Below are 20,731 nucleotides of genomic sequence, written 5' to 3' on the forward strand. Positions count from 1 at the left end.
GGAGTGCAGTGGCCGGATCTCAGCTTACTGCAAGCTCCGCCTCCCGGGTTCACGCCATTCTCCTGCCTCAGCCTCCCGAGTAGCTGGGACTACAGGCGCCTGCCACCTCGCCCGGCTAGTTTTTTGTATTTTTTAGTAGAGACGGGGTTTCACCGTGTTAGCCAGGATGGTCTCGATCTCCTGACCTCGTGATCTGCCCGTCTCGGCCTCCCAAAGTGCTGGGATTACAGGCGTGAGCCACCGCGCCCGGCCTACTTTCAGCCTTTCTAAATCATTATATCTGAGGTGAGCATCTTGCAACAGCATATCATTGGATCATGTTATCTTCTTTGCCAATTTCTGTCTTTTAATTGGTATGTTTAGACCATTTTCATTTATTGTATTTATTGATAAATTAGTGCTTAGTTCTGCCAATTTATTTTTGTTTTCTGTTTGTTCTCTGATTTTTTGTTTTTCTATTTTCTTTTTTCTGACTTCCTGTGGGTTACTTGAACAATGTTTAGAATTCCATTTGTTTCGTATATAGCATTTTTGAATCTATCTTTTTGTATAGTATTTTAAGGGATCACTCTAGGTATTACATTATATATATACCTAACTTATAATAATCTACTGGTGTCAACATTTTGCCAGTTTCAGTGTAGAAACCCTACCTCTCCTTTCGCCCCTTTACTCTCCTCTATTTATAATATAATTGTGTTAAATATTCCTTCCACATACACTTACAGACACATCAGACAATGTTATAATTCATGCTTTAACCTTCAAACATAATTTGGAAAACTCAAGAGGAGAAGGAAAGTCCATTACATTTACCCATAATTTTTTCTCTTTCCATTGGTCTTTATTCCTTTCTAATGTTTAATATTCTTTCTTTTATCATTCCTTTTCTGCTTAGAGAATTTTCTTTAGATATTCTCTTAGTAGAGGCATGTTGTTGACTAATTTTGTTAGTGTCTCTTGATCTGAGAATGTCTTGATCTCCCTTTCATGTCTGAAGTGGTATCTTCACTGAGTATAGGGTTCTGGGTTGACAGTTCTCTTTATTCAGCACTTGAAAAATATTATGCTACTTCCTTCTGGAATCCATGGTTTATGACCAAAATTTCACTCTCATCCAAATTATTTTTCTTCTATAGGTAAGGTATCATTTCTCTTTCACTGCATTCAAGGCTTTTCTCTTCATGTTTCAGAAATTTCGTTATTACAGGTCTTGGAGTGGATTTCTTTATATTTATACTGTTTGAGGTTCACTCAGCTTCTTTAATTTCCAGATTTATGTCTTTTGTCAAATTTGGGGAGTTTTCAGCAATTATTTCTTTGAATAGTTGTTTTTTTTTTGTTTGTTTGTTTGTTTGTTTGTTTGTTTTTTTTTGGTCTCATTCCATTCTCTTTCTCATCTCCTTCTGGAATTCCAGTGACATGAAAGTTAGATCCTTTGTTTGTAATCCTACATGTCCTTGAGTCTATGTTTATTTTTTTTCCAGGATGTCTTCTCTGTGTTGTTCAGATTGGTCATTTCTATTGTTCTATCTTAATTCCTTCCTCTGTTCTTACCATTCTCTTCTTAATTCGATTCACTGAATTTATTTCCATTATTGTATTTTTCATTTCTAAAATTTCCATTTGGTTCTTTTTTATATGTTCTATTTCTCTGCTAAGAATTCTGATTACTTTGCTGAGACTTTCTGTATTTTTTTCATTTGCTTCCAAGCATGGTTGTAATTGTTGGTTGAAGCACTTTAATGATTACTGCTTTAAAATCCTTGTCAGGCAATTCTGACGTCTGTGTCATCTTACTGTTGGCATCTGCCAATAATATTTTCCATTCTGATTGATATCTTACTGGTTCTTGGTATGACAAGTGCTTTGCTACTGAAACTTGGGCAGTTTGGATATTGCATTATAAGACTGGATCTTATTTAAATTTTCTGTTTTAGCTGACTTCCCCTGACACTGCTCTGGCAGGGAAGGGGGGCACCATCTTATTCTTCATTGACATCAGGGAGGGTGGAGCTCCTCATTACTGCTGGGCAGTGGTGAGAATTCCAACTCCCCACTAGGCTTTTTCTGATACTACTCTAGTGGGGATAGGGAAGGGCACCTCATTACTGCTATGTGGGTGTGGAGTCTAGGCTCCTCATTTGGCTTTTGTTGATGGAATATAATGGGACTGCATTTTCTTCTATGGTGTTTGGCTGGAGCAGAGCAGTCATTGTCTAAAAGTTTTCTGTCTTGCTAGGCTACCTCTTTCCTGGTCTTTTGGCTAGAAAGAGCAGGCTTTTGTTGGGGCTTCTTTGTTAGTGCCCAATGGCATTCTGGGTTTCTGGCTTCTTCAGCTCCAAGTCTGGTATATATGAGGCAAAAACAAAATCCAGAGAACTCGCCACTGCATCATTGCTCAGGTCCCAAGGTCCCTAACCAGTATACTTTTTTCTTTCCACCTTTTAATGTCTTATTTTGTTTGTTTTATATATAACTGTCCAGAGGTTTTAGTGATACTCAGTGAGAGAATGGGGAAAAGTACTTCTCCATCTTTCCAGAGGCAGAGGTTTGGACATTGAGATTTTAGAGCCTGATGCTGTACTGCCAACATGGCAGTTTATGGGAAGGTTTATGGGAAGTAGAGCTGTCCTTATATATTAATGTCTTAGTGGAGCTCTTATTTCATGTTTACATCATGAAAAACAAAAAGAAATGAAACTTTACCTGGGTTTGCATATGTCTGCTTATCCGTCATGGAGAAGCAGCCATGATCATAGCCTGCTCAGTCAGTTTCGTGTAAATCAGTGCACCAGGGTTTCATGAGCCCCTTTCAATATCCATTGTTCCCTTCCTGTATCTGTCAGGCTTTGAACTGTTAGCTCACTTGGCTGTATCCTAACAGTGCCACAGTTGGTGGCTGCTGCTTCTATGAACCATAAGACTTACTCTAGTGGAACTGAAGAGGCCCTAAGCCATCACTTAATTTAGCCACCATGTTTTGATATAAAGAAATTGCATCTCATAGAACAGAGGAAGCTTTCCCTGGATCCCACTGCATATCACACAAAAGCAAATCCAGACCTAGGACCCAGATACCATGCCTATAGGCCCAGTGTTGTTTTAGTCACATGAAGCTGCTCTTCCATCCACCCCTCTGCCTTCCAGTGAACTTTGTTCTTTCCTCTGGTCAAGGACTGTCATTTTATCCCAGCCAACTGTCTCACAGAAATGCCTCTCATCCTTGGGGGTTGGGGTGCTCAATGAGGGTGGTGGGTGGGAAGAAGGGAAAAGGAATGTGGCTGACTCCACACAAACCTGTCTTCAGAGTGAAAGTCTGTGATTCACAGGGTCAATGGTCTCATCTTCATATCTGAAAGACAGTGTACTTTTTGTCTCCCTAAGCCCTGTGTCTAGGTCGTTTGGGAAACGCCTTGGAGAGTCAAGAATAAAATTGCAGGTCAAACAATGGATGACTGGAAAAGTCGGCTTGTAATCAAGAGCATGCTTCCCCATTTCGCCATGGTGGGAAATCGTCAGGAGCCCAGAAAGCTCCAGGAATCGGTCAGACAATGGGCCATGGGGGGAGGGGGGTGTTGAATGCTTCTAATCTTAAACTTGAACGTAAGATGTGTTATTGAAATTTTCTGTGCAAACTTGGTGGCAGGGGTCCAACTCAAAATATAAAGAACTCAAATGTGATCTAGAAGAGATCTAGGAGATGAGCTGATCCCACCCCTTGTGGGTTTCTAGAGGAGCTGGAAATACAGTCTAAGGCTCCATATGGACTCCCAGTCTAGTAGTGATCACTGCATTGCACTCATTCAATAAGAAAAATGAGGAAGGCTGAGGAGAGGGAAGACGAGGTTACTTTTTCTCTTAATAGAAGCCAGTCAGAATGGCAAGCACTAGATATATCGCACGAGCTTCCTAGTATGACTGAGAACAAAAAGCTAGTGAGTAGGGCACAGAGAGGGCTTCCCGTTCAACTTTCTGGCCCTGTTGTCCTTTTAAAAATTCATCTGACACACTTCTACTTTCCTCTCTGGGAACTCAGATATCATCCAAGTGTTCTGAAACTCAGGATTAGGGATTCTAGTGGTAGTTCTAGGAGCAGGAAGATGATAGAAGGGACTATGAGAGCCATTGACTAGTTTAATTTGACAATAAAAGCCGGCAACACCACCAATCTACCAAGATTAGCTCTGTTAGCAGGAATTGCAGCAAACACAATAGCTATTATCTCAGGGTATTAGGGCCACAGAGGAGTGGCTTGCTTAATCTCTGAAATTAATAGAGCAGAGAGGAAATGGCTCTTACAGAGCCGTGGGTCGGCTTCCTTCCTTTTCATAGAACTGGAAGCCCTGGGCTCTGAGGTAATGCCATTTCACATAACTAGAGGGCCTGTCTTCTCCAATTCCCAGGGCAATCCACTTTCAGCAAGTCAGCTTTCTATTTATTTTAGAATTGTGATATGTGCACAGATGTGGAAGGAGGCGATTGAAATCTTGTTTTCTCTTTGTTTCCTCATTGTCAACCACCAACAGTGTATTGAGAATGTGCTATCAAGTTGAGCATGTAGACATTTACAAAACTGTTTACTGCAGTCACCAGTTCTCACAGAGATTGCAATCAGGTGGGATGGCAGAGATAGAGACGTTACTTGACCAGCAGACTGTCCAAATTTCCAGGCCTTAGGCCTCTTCTAGAAAGAAATCTCTAACCTCCATTCTAATTACCCTTTATATTTCATGCTTCTCTCTTATGATCAACAATTGAGTCAGTAAAGAAAAACCTAATAATGCTCCCAGAGTCCATGATCAGTTTTAGCATGACTTTAAATTTCTCTTTTGTTTCCCACTTGTTTCCATTCACTTGAGCCAAACTGTAGGAGAAAAGGTTGATAGACTGTGGATGCAGGAGTCCTCTTCCCCTTCTCCCCAACTCCTCCAACACTCTTAAAAAGTGTGACCAGTAAGTAACTGCTTTGGTTTTGATCAGTGCACAGTTGAATGCACAGATTCCAGTGGGGGCTGTCCTTAGAATAGGTCCTTGGAGTGGCCATCTGTGCGTTTACTCTGGAGAAGTTGTCATTGCTTACCTCATTTCCGGGCTTGGCTTCTCTTTGCAGATGGCCTTTAGAGCCCTTTGTAAACTTTGCCAAAAATTCACATTCATTACTCTAGAGTCACACTTTGGACTTGATCAAGATCAGCCCTCTGCCTCCTCTATGCCACACCTCATTCTCTGAAAGAGTTCCCTGTTGGGTTCTGAGTGGCTTGACTCTTTCTAAAACTTCAAGCTGTCCTAGACCAAGAATTCACCCCAGTTGAGGAGATCAAAGATTTTTAAAAATTTGTCTTAGGCTCCAAAAGCAACTCTCTCAGATGGTCTTCTTCACAGTTGAAACAGCATTGGATGACACTGAGAGAGCCCACTCCTTTGACTGGACATGACAGGTGCTGCTGTACAGTATCCTTGTAGTCTCAGAAAGGTACCCAGTGCTAATATGAAACTGCTGCACACACTGAGGATCTCAGCATCTGGGTGCTTGTGGACTGAGGTTAACCAAATAAAAGCAGAATGGCCTGTGAGTCCGCCAAGAAACCTGCTGTCCAAACAAGTTGCTATAAGGCCTGGAAGGTGAGTGGCCGAAGCAGGTCCTTTGCAAGAGCTGGGCTTGCATTTCCAGGGTGTAGCCTTAGCTGGATCTCAGATGTTTCCCTTGTTTGTTCTCCTTCTGACACTTCATAACAGCCAGGGATGACACCCTGAACCCTAGTCCCAGGAAACCCTGTGCATCTGGAAGCATATTTCTCGCACCACTCTCCCTCATCCTGAAAGCATCGCTAAGAGAGATTTGCTTCAGGCATTCAGCTTGACTGGTTCTCTTGTTCTTTCCCAGAAAACAAACAAACAAACAAAAAACATGTTTCAAATCAATCTTAAAATAAACTGATACCAGTCCCAGAGGAGAGTTCTCTTTAAGCAGTCCTTGAATTTACATGGAAATAATTGTGAGCTCCCTTGAAGGAAAACGCGCATCTCACGTAACAGTTGTTCTTGGCCTAAGACTAGGGCTCAGAACACCAGGGTTTTAGTCTTGCAGCTACTCCTCACTAGCTATGAGGCTTTGTTCATCCTTTGCCCTCCCTGAGAACAAAGTTCAAATGAACCAAAAGTAAGAATAACCACCTTTAATTCGGCATTGACTAGGTGCTAGGCACTTTACTAAGCATTCGTGGGGCATTATCTCCTGTAATCCTCATGATAACGCTGGGAAGAAGCTATTATCATCTCCAGGAAACCGAGACTCAGAGAGGTTAAGCAATTTGACCAAAGTCACAGATAGAAGAAAGTGACAAACTCAGAGACCAGTGTCATCACCACTATACTCTAATGCATATTGAAAACTACAAAACGCTGAATACATATCAGGCAGGGGCCATCACCATAAGAAATCTCAGTAATGCAAGTACCTTTTCAGCGTCTGTTCATTCATTTAATAGTGTGACTGCTTAATGACTCTGGCGATCTGGGGAACAGAAGAGTTTGACTTTTTGAACATTTGAGACTCAGTGTGCATGTCACACGCCATCTCTGTCTCAGTCTACACCTCACCATAAGTGGCAGTTTCCTCCAGCTCGGAGCAGGCACCTATTCCCTTCATAAGGCAGCTCCTAGACAAAACGGGGGTGTGCAGGACATGAAATGTTCAGTTGGAGGAGGAAGGGGACACAGTGCTCTTTGCACATCTTCTGTGTTCAGCCATTTAATGTTAAGAAGCGATTCACTCTACAGACTACAATGGGATGCCGTGCCCAGTATTTCTTCTGAGCTTCCCAACCAGTCAGTGGTTGGGCAGGGTTGGGGGATTATTATTATTCTCCTTCTTTATGGATAAAGAGAATAAAGTCTGAGAAATTCAGTGACTTTCAGAAGGATGGCCATCCAGAAGGTGGGGCGCTACGTCAAGGGTCCTCATTTGGATGGCCCCAAGTGCAGTGTGCTTTCAGTCTACAATATGGCGAAAAACAACCCCTCAGCCCACATCTTTCTCACCTCTAAATGCAAGGAGGGCTGAAGAACGGGGAGAGAGGAGCCCTTAGTGTAACAGGGTATGTGGACATTTGGATGGCTACAAAAGTACTGGCCCCATTCTGTCGGTCATTTTTCTTTAGACCGGTGACCTTAGGCATACCCAGTAGGAGGAGCTCTAGTCACCTCCTCCCTTGGTGTGTATGTGATGGGGTTCAAGATTTGTGCCCATCAGCTTTGGAGGCATATACTTCTTGCAAAAAAAAAGTGCTGGGCTCAGGAAGGAGACCTCAGACTTGATCCAGGGTTGGAGCAAGCTCTTTGTGAGACTTTGAGCAGGTTTCTTTCTTCTTGAGGTCAGAGGGCATGGGTATGAGCTCTAAGGGCTTGTTTATCTCTGGCCTCCTGCTACGTTTCCAGGGTCCCTTCTCTGTGCCCAGCCCTGTGCTAGATCTTGAGCCCCAGGAATTCATAGTCTAGGGGCAAATTATTCCCAGGCTTCCTCCACTGGGAACAAATCTATCTTACTCTGTAGTTCTTGGTGAACCCTGGAGGCAAGTGGTTGAGCATCTCTCTTGTGCAAGGTACTTTGTGCACATTAGCTCATTTGCTTCTGTGTCACAGAGATTGATATTTCCACTTCCCCAGGGTGGAGACTGAGACTCAGAAAGGATGGAGACTTTCCCAATGTCACACAGGCAGGAAGTTGTAAATTCAGATCTCAAACTCGGGTGCCCTGCCTCCAAAGCTCTTCCTACCCTGATGCTTTCCCCTCCCAGATTAGAAGCTCAGGTATCTCCGGGGCCTTCTGCAGGCCAGGCACTGTTCTCATTGCCTTTCATTCCAGTGGCAGAGACAGCCCATAAACAGGTAAAGAGTAGAAGCACATTTACTTCATTCTGGTAGCTCTCTGGGACCTTCTGACTGACCAGCATTGTCCACTGCCAAGCCTGGCAGAAAGCTAGGCTGCTTTAAAACCCCATGCAGGGGCAGTCAGCTGGGAACAGAGTGAGTGGTCGAAACAGCTCCCTTAGAAGCCTCAAGAGAAAACCCAGATTCAGAGGTTTGAGTCTTTGCCAGCATCCCCTACTTCATGCAGGCTGAAGGCACGGCACAGGTGCAAATCTGGCCCCAAGAGAGGGGAGCTCATGTGTATGGGCCCCCTTCCAAGACCCAGGTGATCTCAGGGGTCAGTTAATCTAGAGGCAACTGTCCCTGCCATTTACTGAGAACTTGCATGAGCCTCTGGGCCTCAATCTGCACATCAGTAAAGTAGGGTTAATAACTCTGCTCTTTGCCTGCGTCAGGGTTTCTGGGATGGTGATGAACAAGGTATGGTTGTGCGTGTGTTCCAAACCACACAGGGCATGGTCCTAAACCACACACTGCCGTGAGCACGTTTTTTTTTAATGATCAGAGGTTGGCATTGGCTCAGAGGATTTTTGCCATCAGAAGGGTAATGGGAAATGTGTGTCCTGACCCCTGAGGATCCCACAGTCTCATCAGCAGCTCCACTGCACTGAGGAGACCTGAATCTGTAATGTAGCTGTGAGCATTCTGGGTCAAGGGCTGCAGTGTGTATGTGCCTTTCTACTTTGGGGATCCTCCCCGTGGAGCACGTAGCTGTTCGCTCCCTTTGCTCCCTCCTCCTTCTCCTGCAGTAAGGGCTCTTTCCTGTTCCAGACACCCAACTGGGGCGAGAAGCCAGGCAGAGGCCTTGCCTTCACACAGACCTTTTTCGCAAGAACTGAGCACTGCTCAGCTTGCAGGATACCACTGGGCTTGGCATCTGGGTCCTGCCTGGGTAGCCTGGCTCGGCAAACCAGTGACCTGCAAATCACAGTCTCTTTGAAGGGAGGGTGTTGGTGAGGGGAGCTCCATTTTTCAGCTGGCTTATGCAGGCACCTGGGAGCATGACACTGCCTATTTCTGAACTTTTAGGAGCCCATGCTGGCCTCAACTGCATTCCTGCCTAGCTCTTTCCCACAGTTTCCTTGACAAAAGGCCCAAGGTAACAGGTTTCTGGAGGTGGAACTGCCCCAGGAAGGAGAGGGATGCTGTTGAACTCCAGGACAGAGTTGAGGCTCAGAAGTGTGCACATTTCTAGGGAGTATGCAGACCCGGGGGCCAGCCCTGTGGGTGTGGGCCTGGGGTTCCTCAAACTCTGGGCTGGCCTGTGTAGGCTGAGGCCTCTTGCTTTTACTGAGAATCCACAGCTGAAAAGCCCAGTGTTTCCCTTTTTACAGATAGATATTTGGGTTATAAGCTACCCCTGGGGTGCTGCATTCCAGACTTCTGGGGAGGAGCGACATGAGCTTCTAAGATTTGGGCAACAAATTTTGATTTCCACAGTTGATATAGAATAATTTGTTGGAAACCTTCCTCCTCCCCTTTTACTTTTCCTTTCCCTCCCCTTCCTTCCTGCCTTTCCCTTCTCCTCCTCGTCTCCCTCCTCCCTTCTCACCAGATCTCCAACCCTTAAATTCCAAAGTTAGAAAGGCAAGCATCAGCCACAGGGAAGTGGATTTGACCACTGGGCACTCAAACCCAAGGCCCAGGCATGTCTCTGTTGTCATTGCCTCCCTCTCTCTTGCTCCGGGCCTCCTCAGCACAGGCCTGTCTTTGTCTGCCTCCCTCCAGTGCTGCAGGTTTCCATCACCCTCTCGAGTCCCCATCCTGAGGCAGGGCTGGCATAGGTGCTCACTTGCTCAATCACTGCCCTGACCCTGAGAGCTCCTGCTTCTATGTCCCTGGAGCTGTGGCTCAGTAGATGGCACATAGTAAATGCTCAATAAGATGCAGCTGCTGTTCATCTTGGCCAGAAGTCCCTTAGAAATCATGTAGGCCACCCACATTGCTGGACACAAGAGAAGGCCAGTGTCATACAGAGGGGAAGGGATGCATCTAAAGGTCGTTGTCTCTAGGCCTTACATAGGAAATGGGAAGAGAACAGAGTTATTTGCAGTTATTTGCAGAGTACCATTTTCTCCAGTAGTTCATTCACATCTGCAGATGCCAGCTGAGCCCTGTCACGAGGCTTTGGGGTTACCAAGATGAATAGGAAACTACCTGGCCTTCAGAGAGTTACGTGATGGAGGTGGGAAATGCATAGACCTAACATGGCAGCCTCAAGGTTGGCCATAGCACCTAGGATGGGGATGGAAGGGGTAGAAGGTGAGACTGTGTTATCATAGAGATCCTTGAGGGCCTGAGGGTGGAGGGTGTGCTTTAATCCACTAGCCCATGCAAATTGTTCAACAATGTACAAGACTATAACGGCAAGGCCCAAGGGAATTCTGGAGGGGATGATGTTTCTCTCCTCTCGCTGGAAGCTTCAGAGCACCTGAGAACAGGTGCACAATGAGAAGTTAAACAACTTTTGGGACTGCTGGATCACTTGCACGGTTTGGAAATGGTCATTCTGCTTGCACTATGGAAGAAATCTTTACGTTTTTCTGCTTCAGAAAGGTTGCCCACCCACTCTCTTGCGAACAATGGGCCTACATGGCCCCCTGCAGTGTGAGGAGGGCAACTTGGAAAGAACTTATTTCCTTCCAAGAAGATGCTCAGTTCATGCTCTAGGTCAGAGGTTGGCAAACTACAGCCTGTGAGCTAAATCCAGCCCACAGGCTGTTTTGTAAATAAACTTTTATTAGCACACAGTCACGCCCAGTCATTAACATATTGTCTACTACACAGGGCTTCAACAGAGACCACATGGCCTGCAAAGCCTAAGGTATTTACTACCTGGGCTATCACAGAAGAAGTTTGCCAACACTTGGTCTGTATCACTGGGCATATGGTTCATTTGTTTACCCTAATAAATGGTACTCATTTCAGGTAGAATTACAGGCCCTCACGCGGCCACATGTTTAGCTTCCCTTGCTGTGCCAAAGCTGGCCCCAACTCCACACTCCCAATTCCACCCTTCTCAAAAGTTTTTGCCCCTAAAACTGTCCCTTTTCCTTCCATTTCTCCTTCCATCAGCATCCAGAGAGATCTTTTTCAAAAAGACGAAGCCAATCCTTCCTCTGCTTAAGCCCCCCGATGGCTTCCCTACAAACAAAATACAATCCAACCCACTTCCCATAGCCTGCAAGACCCTCTGCAAACTCACGACTACTTCCCTGGTGCATTGTGTGACAGGCACACTGGCTGCCTGCCCGTCACTGGAACAGTCCAAAAGCCACACCCCAGAGCCTTCCCACTTGCTGCCCTCCTGCCTAGAGTGCTCTGCCCCCAGTCCTTCTCCTGGCCTGCTCGGAGCCACCAGCCATTCTATCACATCACTATTTTTTATATCACATCACTATTTTTTCAGTCTTTGAAAGAATACTGCATATACTCTTATCTTGTTCTTGTTGTTCACTTATCGTTTGTCCCACTAGAATTCCAGCTCCTTCTCTCTGGTTCCCCACTTCTCTCCCTGGCCTGTGCTCATTCTCATGGAGGTGTCTGTTCTGGGCCCCCTAGGCAGCCCTGCCTGCCCTTTACTGTCAGATGCCTTCATCTCTGTAGGGTAGGGGAGCCCAGTGCCACTCTGTAGGTGCTTCTTTTCCTATAATAAGCTTCAGGCCCTAAAGTTGTCTAGCATTAGGGCTGCCCATGTGATGCTGTCAGCGAAACTAAACATTTTCTTGCCTCTTTTCCTCCCTCAAGTCAAGTCCTTAGAGTTTAAAACAATGAACTTGGCCTACATAAAATACCTCCAGGAAGTCAGTCCTCAAACACCAACTCCCAACATCTGCTTTCTGAATATATGGCTTCAAACAGCTAAGTGTACAGTATCTAACTGCTGTCCATCCTTTTGTTTTTTTTAGCCACATGACATCTAAGGAACTTAGAAAATGCCTTGCCCTTTCCTGTAGTTAAATTTGACATAAAATTACTTTATTGGCAGCATATTAACAAACAAAAATCTCCTGTGTTTTTCCCGGTAATTCAGTTTCAGTTTTCCAGGTAAGAAAAAGATAATTATGAATGACTATGAGGAGACAGATTGTTTTGAGGTTTCCGTTAATAACACATTCAGAGTGAACCTTCTTCCTCTGTCCCAGTCAGTGGTGTGCTGATGACAGAGTGGTACAACCAGAATGAAATATACTGTGGGAACTCACCCTGATCCCAACACCCTCATCAACACCATCACCACCATCACTATTGCTGCCAGCACCACCACCACCACCCTCACTTACACCACCGCGACCTCCACCACCACTACCCTCACCTTCACTACCACCACCACCCTTTAAATCAACACCATTACCACCATCACCATTGCTACCACCATCCCACCATCCCAGTTGCCACTACCACATCCACCACCATTACCACCACCACCATCGTCACTACCACCATTACCTCTGTCATTACTACCTCCATCACCTCTACCATTACCATGATTACTATCACCATCCCTTCTATCACCACCACCCTACCACTTCTCTCTCTCTATCTCTCTCATGTACATGCACATGGTTAAATGACACTTTTCATGATGCAATCATAGACACTGTCCACATACAGTAAAATAAGTACGTGTTTTTAAATTGTCAGTATTTTCAATACAGAACCTACTCTTGTTGCTATGTGCTTTGGGACTGTGGGACATCAACATGTGTCTATGGCCAAAATTGAATTAGGATTCATAAGAAAGGGCTATATCTCCAAATGCGCACTTTTAAAAAAGATAAGTTTGCATGAGGGATCTTTCACTTCATAAAAGGATATACTGAGGATTTCCTTTCAGTGACAAATTTTTGCTGCATTTTATTATGATTTGGTTTACAAAAGTTAGCCTTTCACACAGCTGTTCAGGAGCGCAGCCAATGACTAAAGGCAGATCTGCCTTGAATAGCAAATGCTGCTGAGTAAACCATGTTACAGGCTATTTTAGGACCACAAAGAATGTGTTTGCATTTTCAAGAGTAGAAAGAGAGATCACATTTATTTGGTATCTACACTATGCCACACACTATGCTAATTACATTGCTAAGCTCATGCAATCCTTACAAGAAATTTACGAAGGCTTTACTTTCCCCATTTTGTAGGTAAGAAAACAGGCTTGGCCGGGCGCGGTGGCTCAAGCCTGTAATCCCAGCACTTTGGGAGGCCGAGACGGGCGGATCACGAGGTCAGGAGATCGAGACCATCCTAGCTAACACGGTGAAACCCCGTCTCTACTAAAAAAATACAAAGAAAAAACTAGCCAGGCGAGGTGGCGGGTGCCTGTAGTCCCAGCTACTCGGGAGGCTGAGGCAGGAGAATGGCGTAAATCCGGGAGGCGGAGCTTGCAGTGAGCTGAGATCCGGCCACTGCTCTCCAGCCCGGACGACAGAGCCAGACTCCGTCTCAAAAAAAAAAAAAAAAGAAAAGAAAAAAAAAAGAAAACAGGCTCATGGAGGGAAAAATGACTTGCCCAAGGTGACCACCAATTAGAGACAAAATTTAAACAGACCATGAGGGCTCAGGGCTTACCTCAAGCCCTCTAATCACCCTACACTGCTAAGTTCTTCTATCAGAATTTGTCGTGCAGAAGGTCTTCTTGTTCTTCTTCTTCTTCTTCTTCTTCTTCTTCTTCTTCTTCTTCTTCTTCTTCTTCTTCTTCTTCTTCTTTTTGTATAATCAAATTATCCATTTGCCTACAAAGCCTATAATGTGCAAGGAGTGTGCAGTGGTCCAGTCAGTGTACCCTGACACTTGAGAGCTCATTAAGGGCCCAGTAGGATCAGCAAATTATCAGCAGCCAAGCTACCCTAATGTATATCATAAAACTACAATAGGAGATTTCTTCTCTGAGGTCACTGCTACCTGGCACTATCCTGTGATGTACAGTTTGGAAAACCTTGGGTCAAATACAACAGTCCCTACAGGCAAGTCAAAATGCTGTGGTTGAAACTAAAAGTGATTTTTTATCCTCAGTGTAAGTGTGAAGAGCTGACATGATCTGCCTTTCTTTTAGCACCCCAGAATTACCTCTGGGTTCATTCAGGGAAGGCTGACTTACTGCTGAGGTGTCCACACATCCACCACTATACATGCCTGGGGTTCTTGGGGTTCTGCTACCTGGGCTGAACTCTGGACCCCTGAGTGCCAAACTCTGCTCTGCCACTATCTATATGACTTTTAGTAAGCCACCTGCAACTCATTTGCCTCAGTTTACCCATGTGTAACAAGGACCCTGAGCAAAGCACTGCCTACCTCCTAGGATTCTTGTTAGAATCAAAGGATGATGAAAGAGAAAGTGCATTGTCCACTGAAAGGGCCTGGGATATTATAAAGGCCTGTAGTTGGTAACACCAAGACTTGGATCTGAAGGTCTAGAAAAGTGCAACATCCTGAGAGTCTATATGGATCCCTTTAGCCTACTGTGAGTGCATGAACATGATATACCCCCCCCCATACAGCCCTAAAAAGTCTTTGCTACTAGAAGCTGCATCCTGTATGTGTATAAAAATGCAGAACCAACCTGCCAGGTACACACCCCTTGCACAGGCAGTCTCTGCTGAGTTGTTGTGCAGATACGCCTCTTGCTGATTCTGGCCATATTGTTCCCAAAGATGGATCTAGAGGGATTTCCCGCATGGCTGAATAGATGGGGGAGCATATGATGAGCTCACCTTTTCAGGGTTCCAGATATAGAGCTGAGCCGGAGGGGCTGGGAGGCAGAAGAGTGGGTGCAGCAGAGTAGGCTTGCGGAAGACAAAGCCTTCAGAAAAGTTTCTTGCCCGAGGCAAATGCAGTCCATGCTAGAAGGCACATTCCCAGCCAGGAAGAGAGTGCAACGTCCTTTCCAGCTCAAATGGCAGTGACCAGTGGGTCTCCCCAAACTCTGTCATAGGATATTAGGGCTTTACCAAGCACTGTTCAAGTTGCAGTTTTAGACAGGAAAGGGCACTTGGCCTTAAGAAGGTACAGAAGCCAACTCCCTGGTCACTGCATTTGTTCATGCTCTTTCCCTTGGCCCTCAGCCTCTGGATGCCATCATTTGGCCTGAAGATAGGAAAAGTGTTGCCTACATCTACCTCTGGTACTAGCAAAGGTCATGGTACAGTGTGGTGTGGACCAGCAGCAGGAACAGAAAGGTGCTTCTCTAAGGAAGCTGCAGAGATTTCTCTGCCAGTCTGGAGATCAGCTTTGGGTCCTAGCTCTCCCTGCTGCTCTTCCATATGCCTCCAATGATGCAAGTTTCCAAGAAGATCCAGGCTGTGGAAAACAGTGTGACGGTTCCTCAAAAAGTTAGTTCAACATAAAATTACTCCATGACCTAGCAATTCTACTCCTTGGTATACACCCAAAAGAACCAAAAACAAGTGTTCAGCAAAAACTTGTCTGCTAATGTTCACAGCAACACTATTCACAATAGCCAAAAGACAGACAGAAACAACCCAAATGTCCATCAGATGAATGGACTGACAAAGTGTGGCACGTCCACACAATGGAATATTATTTGGTTAATTTCATGAATCACATGAAAGTTAATTTCATGAATCACAAAAGGAATGGAGTGCTGAGGCATGCTACAACATGGATGAGCCCAGAAAACATGATGCTGGGTGAAATAAGCCAGGCACAAAAAGCCACATATCGCATGATCCCATTTATATGAAATGTTCATAATAAGCACATTTATAGAAACAGAAGGTAGATAAATGTGTTGCCAGGAGCTGGGGGAGGGGGATTTCCATTTGGGATGATGAAAAAGTTGTGGAACTAGATAGTGGTGATAGTTACACAACATTGTGAATGTCCTAAATGCTAGTGAATTGTACGCTTTTAAAAAGTTAATTTCATGCTATGTCAATTTTACCTCAATTTAAAAAGAGAGGACCTAGACCATGGGAAGAGTCTTTAAACTGACTCCTTAACCCACATTCCCTCCAAGCCTCAGCTGCTCTGATGCCAAGATTCTCGTGGCATCAGAGCTCACCAGCCTGGCACTAAATCTACGAAGTGGGGTCGATATTTCTGCAGGCTAAAAGTTGGCCCTCAGGAGCTAAAGTGTGCTTATTCAGTAAGCATGTGGCCCCTTTGCTGAGCTATGGAGGCATGTTCTGGACATAAATTGTTTGAAATGTGGCCATTGATAGCAGCATCTCTCTTTGGTGTGTCCTAGCAGGAAGAGATCACAGACAGGATGCCCCTCTAGAGTGTTCTGAACTAATCAGGTGTCTCTGGAATCTTCTCCCACCTACACAGCAGTTGAATTTCTCAAGCAGGGAAATTTTCTGCGTGGTCTGAAGCTTGTTGCCATTTTATTTAGCCTACTGTTGGAGCACAGAGAGAGGTAAGGTCACCTCTGGCCTAAGCTTCAAAGTTCATCCCTCAAGCCTTCTAAGGCCCAGTACCTAATTTTGTTTTAATTTTATATTCTGTTTCATAAGAGGACTCCAGATTATATAAGCTTCAGTCCCAAAACTAGAGACCCAAACACCTTAGTACAGGGAAGAAAGCTCTGATTAACCAGCAACTGTTTTTTTTTTTTTTTCTTCTCTTTATTCTTTCCAGCTCTACTGAGGTATAATTGACAAATTAAAAATGTGTAATATTTAAGGTGGACAATGTGATGATTTGATATACTATATATTGTGAAATGATTACCACAATCAAGTTAGTCAATGCATCCATCCATAACTTCATCTAGTTCTGTTTGTTTCTGAATTCATAGAACTTTTTTAAAATCATAGAAACAGTAGAAGAGTAGTTACTGAGAGTTGCAATGGGTGGGGTGTGAAATGGGGAGATGTCAGTCAGTGGGTACAAATTCTCAGTTATAGGATGCATAAATTTGGGCAATCTAATGTACAGCACTGCGGCTATATTTAATAATACTGTATTGCATATTTGAAATTTACTGTAAGGGCAGATCTTAAATGTTCTCATAGCGACTATTTTTCTATTTGCCCCATTTAAACTACTCTAGTTGGTGTCCTGGCAATGACGAGGACTGTCACCTTGTTTCCTGACCTTGCCACTGCAATCCAAATGGGGTTGGTTTTTATCATGCCAGGAAAGGAGGGGGAGGTTGCGTGGGTCCAGCAGGTGTGTCTCCTGACTGCCCCTTCCTGGCAGTCTGTCACTGTGTGTTCCCCAGGAGGCCCTGGACCAAAGGCCTTTTCATCTCAGTACCCCAATTTCTAACCTCATAAGGTTACGCTGAAGATGAAAGGAATTGATGTAGTTAAAAGGGCTGAAGCAGGGGCTTGGTAACTGGTTGCTCTTGTTATGTCCCCTGCTTGTAGAGGAAGTTGGTATAGTCTCTCTCTCTCTCTCTCTCTCTCTTTCTCTAGCTCTAGCCCTCCTTCAACCATTTCCTTATCATCTGAATGCCATCTTGGCCCATTTCCTCCAAGCCCCACTTCTGCTTAAGGACAGGGCTCTGGAGGTTGACAAACCCAAGTTCACTCCCTGGTTCTACCACTTTTTAGCCAGCCACATGCCCTTAAGCAAGTGACATTCCCTCTCTTCAACTGGGCACCCTCATCTGTACAATGAGGGTGGGAGTGATCATATTAATACTAACTTCCTTGAGTCACTGGGAGCATTAAGGTAAAGCCTAAAATGCATTTGGCACTGTGCCTGTCACTTAGTAAGTATTCCAAAGTCATTCTTGAAGTCTACTTATAAATCAGGTCTCCCTTACTAAAAACAAAAGGAAATGGAGAAAGGGAAGAAAGGAGAAAGACGGGAATAAGGAAGGAAGAGAGGGAGGGAGGAAGGAAGGAAGGAAGACAGGCAGGCAAGACTCTAATCTTTGCTCCTTGTTCTCTCTAGCCACTCACACTCAAGTTCCAGCCCCCACCAATTTGGAGATGATTCTCTGATAAACCTCTAAACTACAGACAACTCTGTTCTTCATTTCTAAGATGAGGATGATAATGGGAATATCTTTCTCATAGAGTTGTAAAGATAACTATGTGAATGCATACAAAGTGCTTAGTACCACAATAGTCATTTGTGTCTTGTGATTCCAGTAGTTTTGGGCAGAGGATTGTGTGCCCTGGTCAGAGTGCCCGCAGGCAAGGTTGCCACTCATCTGATGGGGCCAATCCAACAGACATGGAGCCCAGAAACAGGCTTCCATGTTCAATCCCATGTCCTGTTCTTGGGAAGGCACTCCCACTCCAAAACACAAAACCACTGGGTTTATCTGGGCCACCCTGATGAAAGTCACACTCCCCTGAACAAAGGTCCTCACCACAAGGGCACCTGGATCATCCTGCTCTGTGAAGTACTGAAAGAGTGAGGCAGAAAATGGAGTGACTGCTTCCAGAAATGGAATTACCTCAAGTCATATCAATTCTCTTGGGAAGAGCCCTTTGGGTTTGTATAGTTCTTTAAGGTCTGAGGGACAGTGGAGAGGCAGGTCACAAGGAGTGCTAGTGCAGAAGTAACATACTGTGGCAGCCTGGCATGGGTCAGATCATAAGGGGAGCCAGCCAGGGCGTGGAGTCAGGACTAGCAGGGCCTGGCAGTAAGAAGAGATATTGCTACTGCATTCACACAGTCCCAATCAGAAGTCTTAGAGATTATCTGGAGGGAGAGCTGTGGCTACCCCATATAGTATGTGATTTCCACACAGCCCAAACTACCCTAATTAATAATGACCCAGAACCTGATTATTTCTAGCTCTCAGACTAGCAGTGGCTCCTTATTGCCCAAGCTTGGTTCTGCCAGGTGTCTTGTCCCTAAAATGCACCAGTAGCCCCTCTAAAAACCCACTTGGCTCATCAGGGCCCAGTCCAGGGCCCTCCCCACCTATCCCATTCCTAATTCCATCAGCATTAGCAAGAAGCCCGCCACTGCCTCAGGGACCTGGCATCAGGAGACTCAGCCAAGATGGTGGCACCTGTGAGAGGATCTACAGGTAGCCATGTCCGGGTAGCCAGAGACCAGGCGGCAATGGGGAAGAGCATAAGTGTCCCCTGTTCAATATGCCCTCATCAGCCAAATCTGGGGCCTCAGTTTGGGCTTTGTGGTGTGAAGGTACCACCACCCAAATGGGCCTGGAGCCACTAGCGTGGCTGCCCTCCTTCTCCCTGGGTGGCCCTGGAGGTGAGTCTACACTTGCAGCATTCCTGGGTGGTCCTTCTGTGCATGGGCTCTAGGTGGAGGTGTGGAAAGCTGAGGACAGGGTCAGGCACAGTCCAGGGCAGCCTAGAGATATTTACATCATGATGATGGGATTTGACAGCCCACTTGCCTGTGTGGTATCTGGACCCCACCAGCTCGCAGAGCATTTGGGGGTTACTGCTTGAGAGTGTTTTCCACTGGTCTTGTCACTCCCTAGGTGAAGGAAAGTCTGGCTTTTGTAGGAACTGCCCGGGTCCCTGGTGGAGTATTTCCTTTCTTACCTCTGAATTATTCTGCCTCTTTAGAGCATTGTAGAAAAGGGGTGCATCCTGGTGACATTTTCCCAGCATCAGATGGTTGGAGACTGCAATGAGGAGGCTCCACACAATTCATAGCCTTCAGCCAGCCCCCTTGCTGAAGTGCTGCATGGGACAGAGAAGGCCAAACCAATTGGAGAGGGACTCGATGGAAGCCACACATGGAGTCTTTGTTTTGTGGTCTAGTACTTACTGTGGTTGCCCTGCTCCCATTGACCTGAACCATCCACCTCCCAAGAAAGGGAAGCTTCCTGTTCTTGGAGCTGGCACTAGGAACCACCCTCAGTGGCTTAAACAGATTTATTTTAACTATGAGGTAGTGCACTAGATGAACTAGACTATAGGAGATGCCAGCTCTGTAGCCATCATTTCACAATGCAGCCGTACCTAAGAGCCTAGGACAGGCCAGACCTGGTGGTTGGGGCAGGGTTGGGCCACAGCTGGAGGACTGAAAGTGGGATCTCACCCTGAGTTACAGAGGCACTCCCTGATGGCCAGGCAACACTCCTGTGGGGGGCTTTGTCATCGGAAAATAGGAGTCCATGATCTCTAGAAGGTTGGAAGCACCATGGTGAGATAGGATGTGTGTCCAAGAGTTAAACTGGTTTGGAGTTCTCTTTTAACACAATCATCACCACCCCTTCCTTTAGTCTATGCTGGACTTTGACCATAAAAAACCAAACTTGAAATTGGGATCCCTGCAGCAACTGGTGAGGCACCTAGGAGAGGGTTGGTTTGGGTCCCATATGACTGACATACAGCAGAACAAATATTGGCTTGGGAACCAAACCAGCCCTCTCTTAGGCTTGTTAAGGCCCCATTCAGGATAGTTGCCTCGAGGTGGTTGGAGAGCTGGCAGCCTTTCTGGTGACTGGTGACTTGGTAGTACTCTCTAATAGAATATGTCAATAAGCACAGCTCATTTGACCAGAATTGTAGGCCACCTTTCTTGATCCAACAAGTGCAGACCTGCTACTCTCAGGATTCACATTGCTAGTCTCCCGGACCCCACAGTCTATGTTCAAGTAATTCCCTATTTAAATGTCATGGATGTATTTGGGGAGGCTCATAATTTGATTCAAGTAACAGTCTGATCTGTGCCTCTCACTGAGCTGGTGCAGATAATACTTTCTTTAAGAGTGTGTGCAAGTAGCTCTCCTCAGCCTACTCTCACCCCCAGGGAAAGAAGCCCTCGTGGATGGAGGAAGAAGATTTATCTTTTCTCTACAAGAGCAGCCCAGGAAGAAAGCACCAGGTAAGCATAAGCTTACCAAAGCTGGGACCCATTCACTTTACAGTGGGGAAACTGAGGCCCCGAGTGT

General features: G+C 45.4%; 1 protein-coding gene across 27 annotated transcripts in view; it reads left to right on the forward strand.

Moving 5' to 3' along the window:
* Nucleotides 1-20,731, forward strand: part of MAMLD1 (mastermind like domain containing 1) — a 144,925-nt gene that overhangs the window by 72,929 nt on the left and 51,265 nt on the right. For 13 of the 27 annotated variants that reach the window (XR_013412643.1, XR_003726038.2, XR_013412646.1 and 10 more), the window contains 2 exons: nucleotides 3,388-3,546; nucleotides 20,590-20,664. The exons of 3 other annotated variants lie outside the window; for them this stretch is intronic. Coding sequence is in view for 16 of the 24 variants with exons in the window: in XM_077988060.1 (XP_077844186.1) it covers nucleotides 3,451-3,546; nucleotides 20,590-20,664 (171 nt within the window). In the remaining 8 variants the exon portion in view is untranslated. The remainder of the gene's footprint in view (nucleotides 1-3,387; nucleotides 3,547-20,589; nucleotides 20,665-20,731) is intronic. 11 more of the 27 variants (XR_013412647.1, XM_077988062.1, XM_028842181.2 and 8 more) reach the window with 2 other exon arrangements.

This window comes from Macaca mulatta, chromosome X (genome assembly GCF_049350105.2).
Source record: "Macaca mulatta isolate MMU2019108-1 chromosome X, T2T-MMU8v2.0, whole genome shotgun sequence".
NCBI lineage: Eukaryota > Metazoa > Chordata > Mammalia > Primates > Cercopithecidae > Macaca > Macaca mulatta.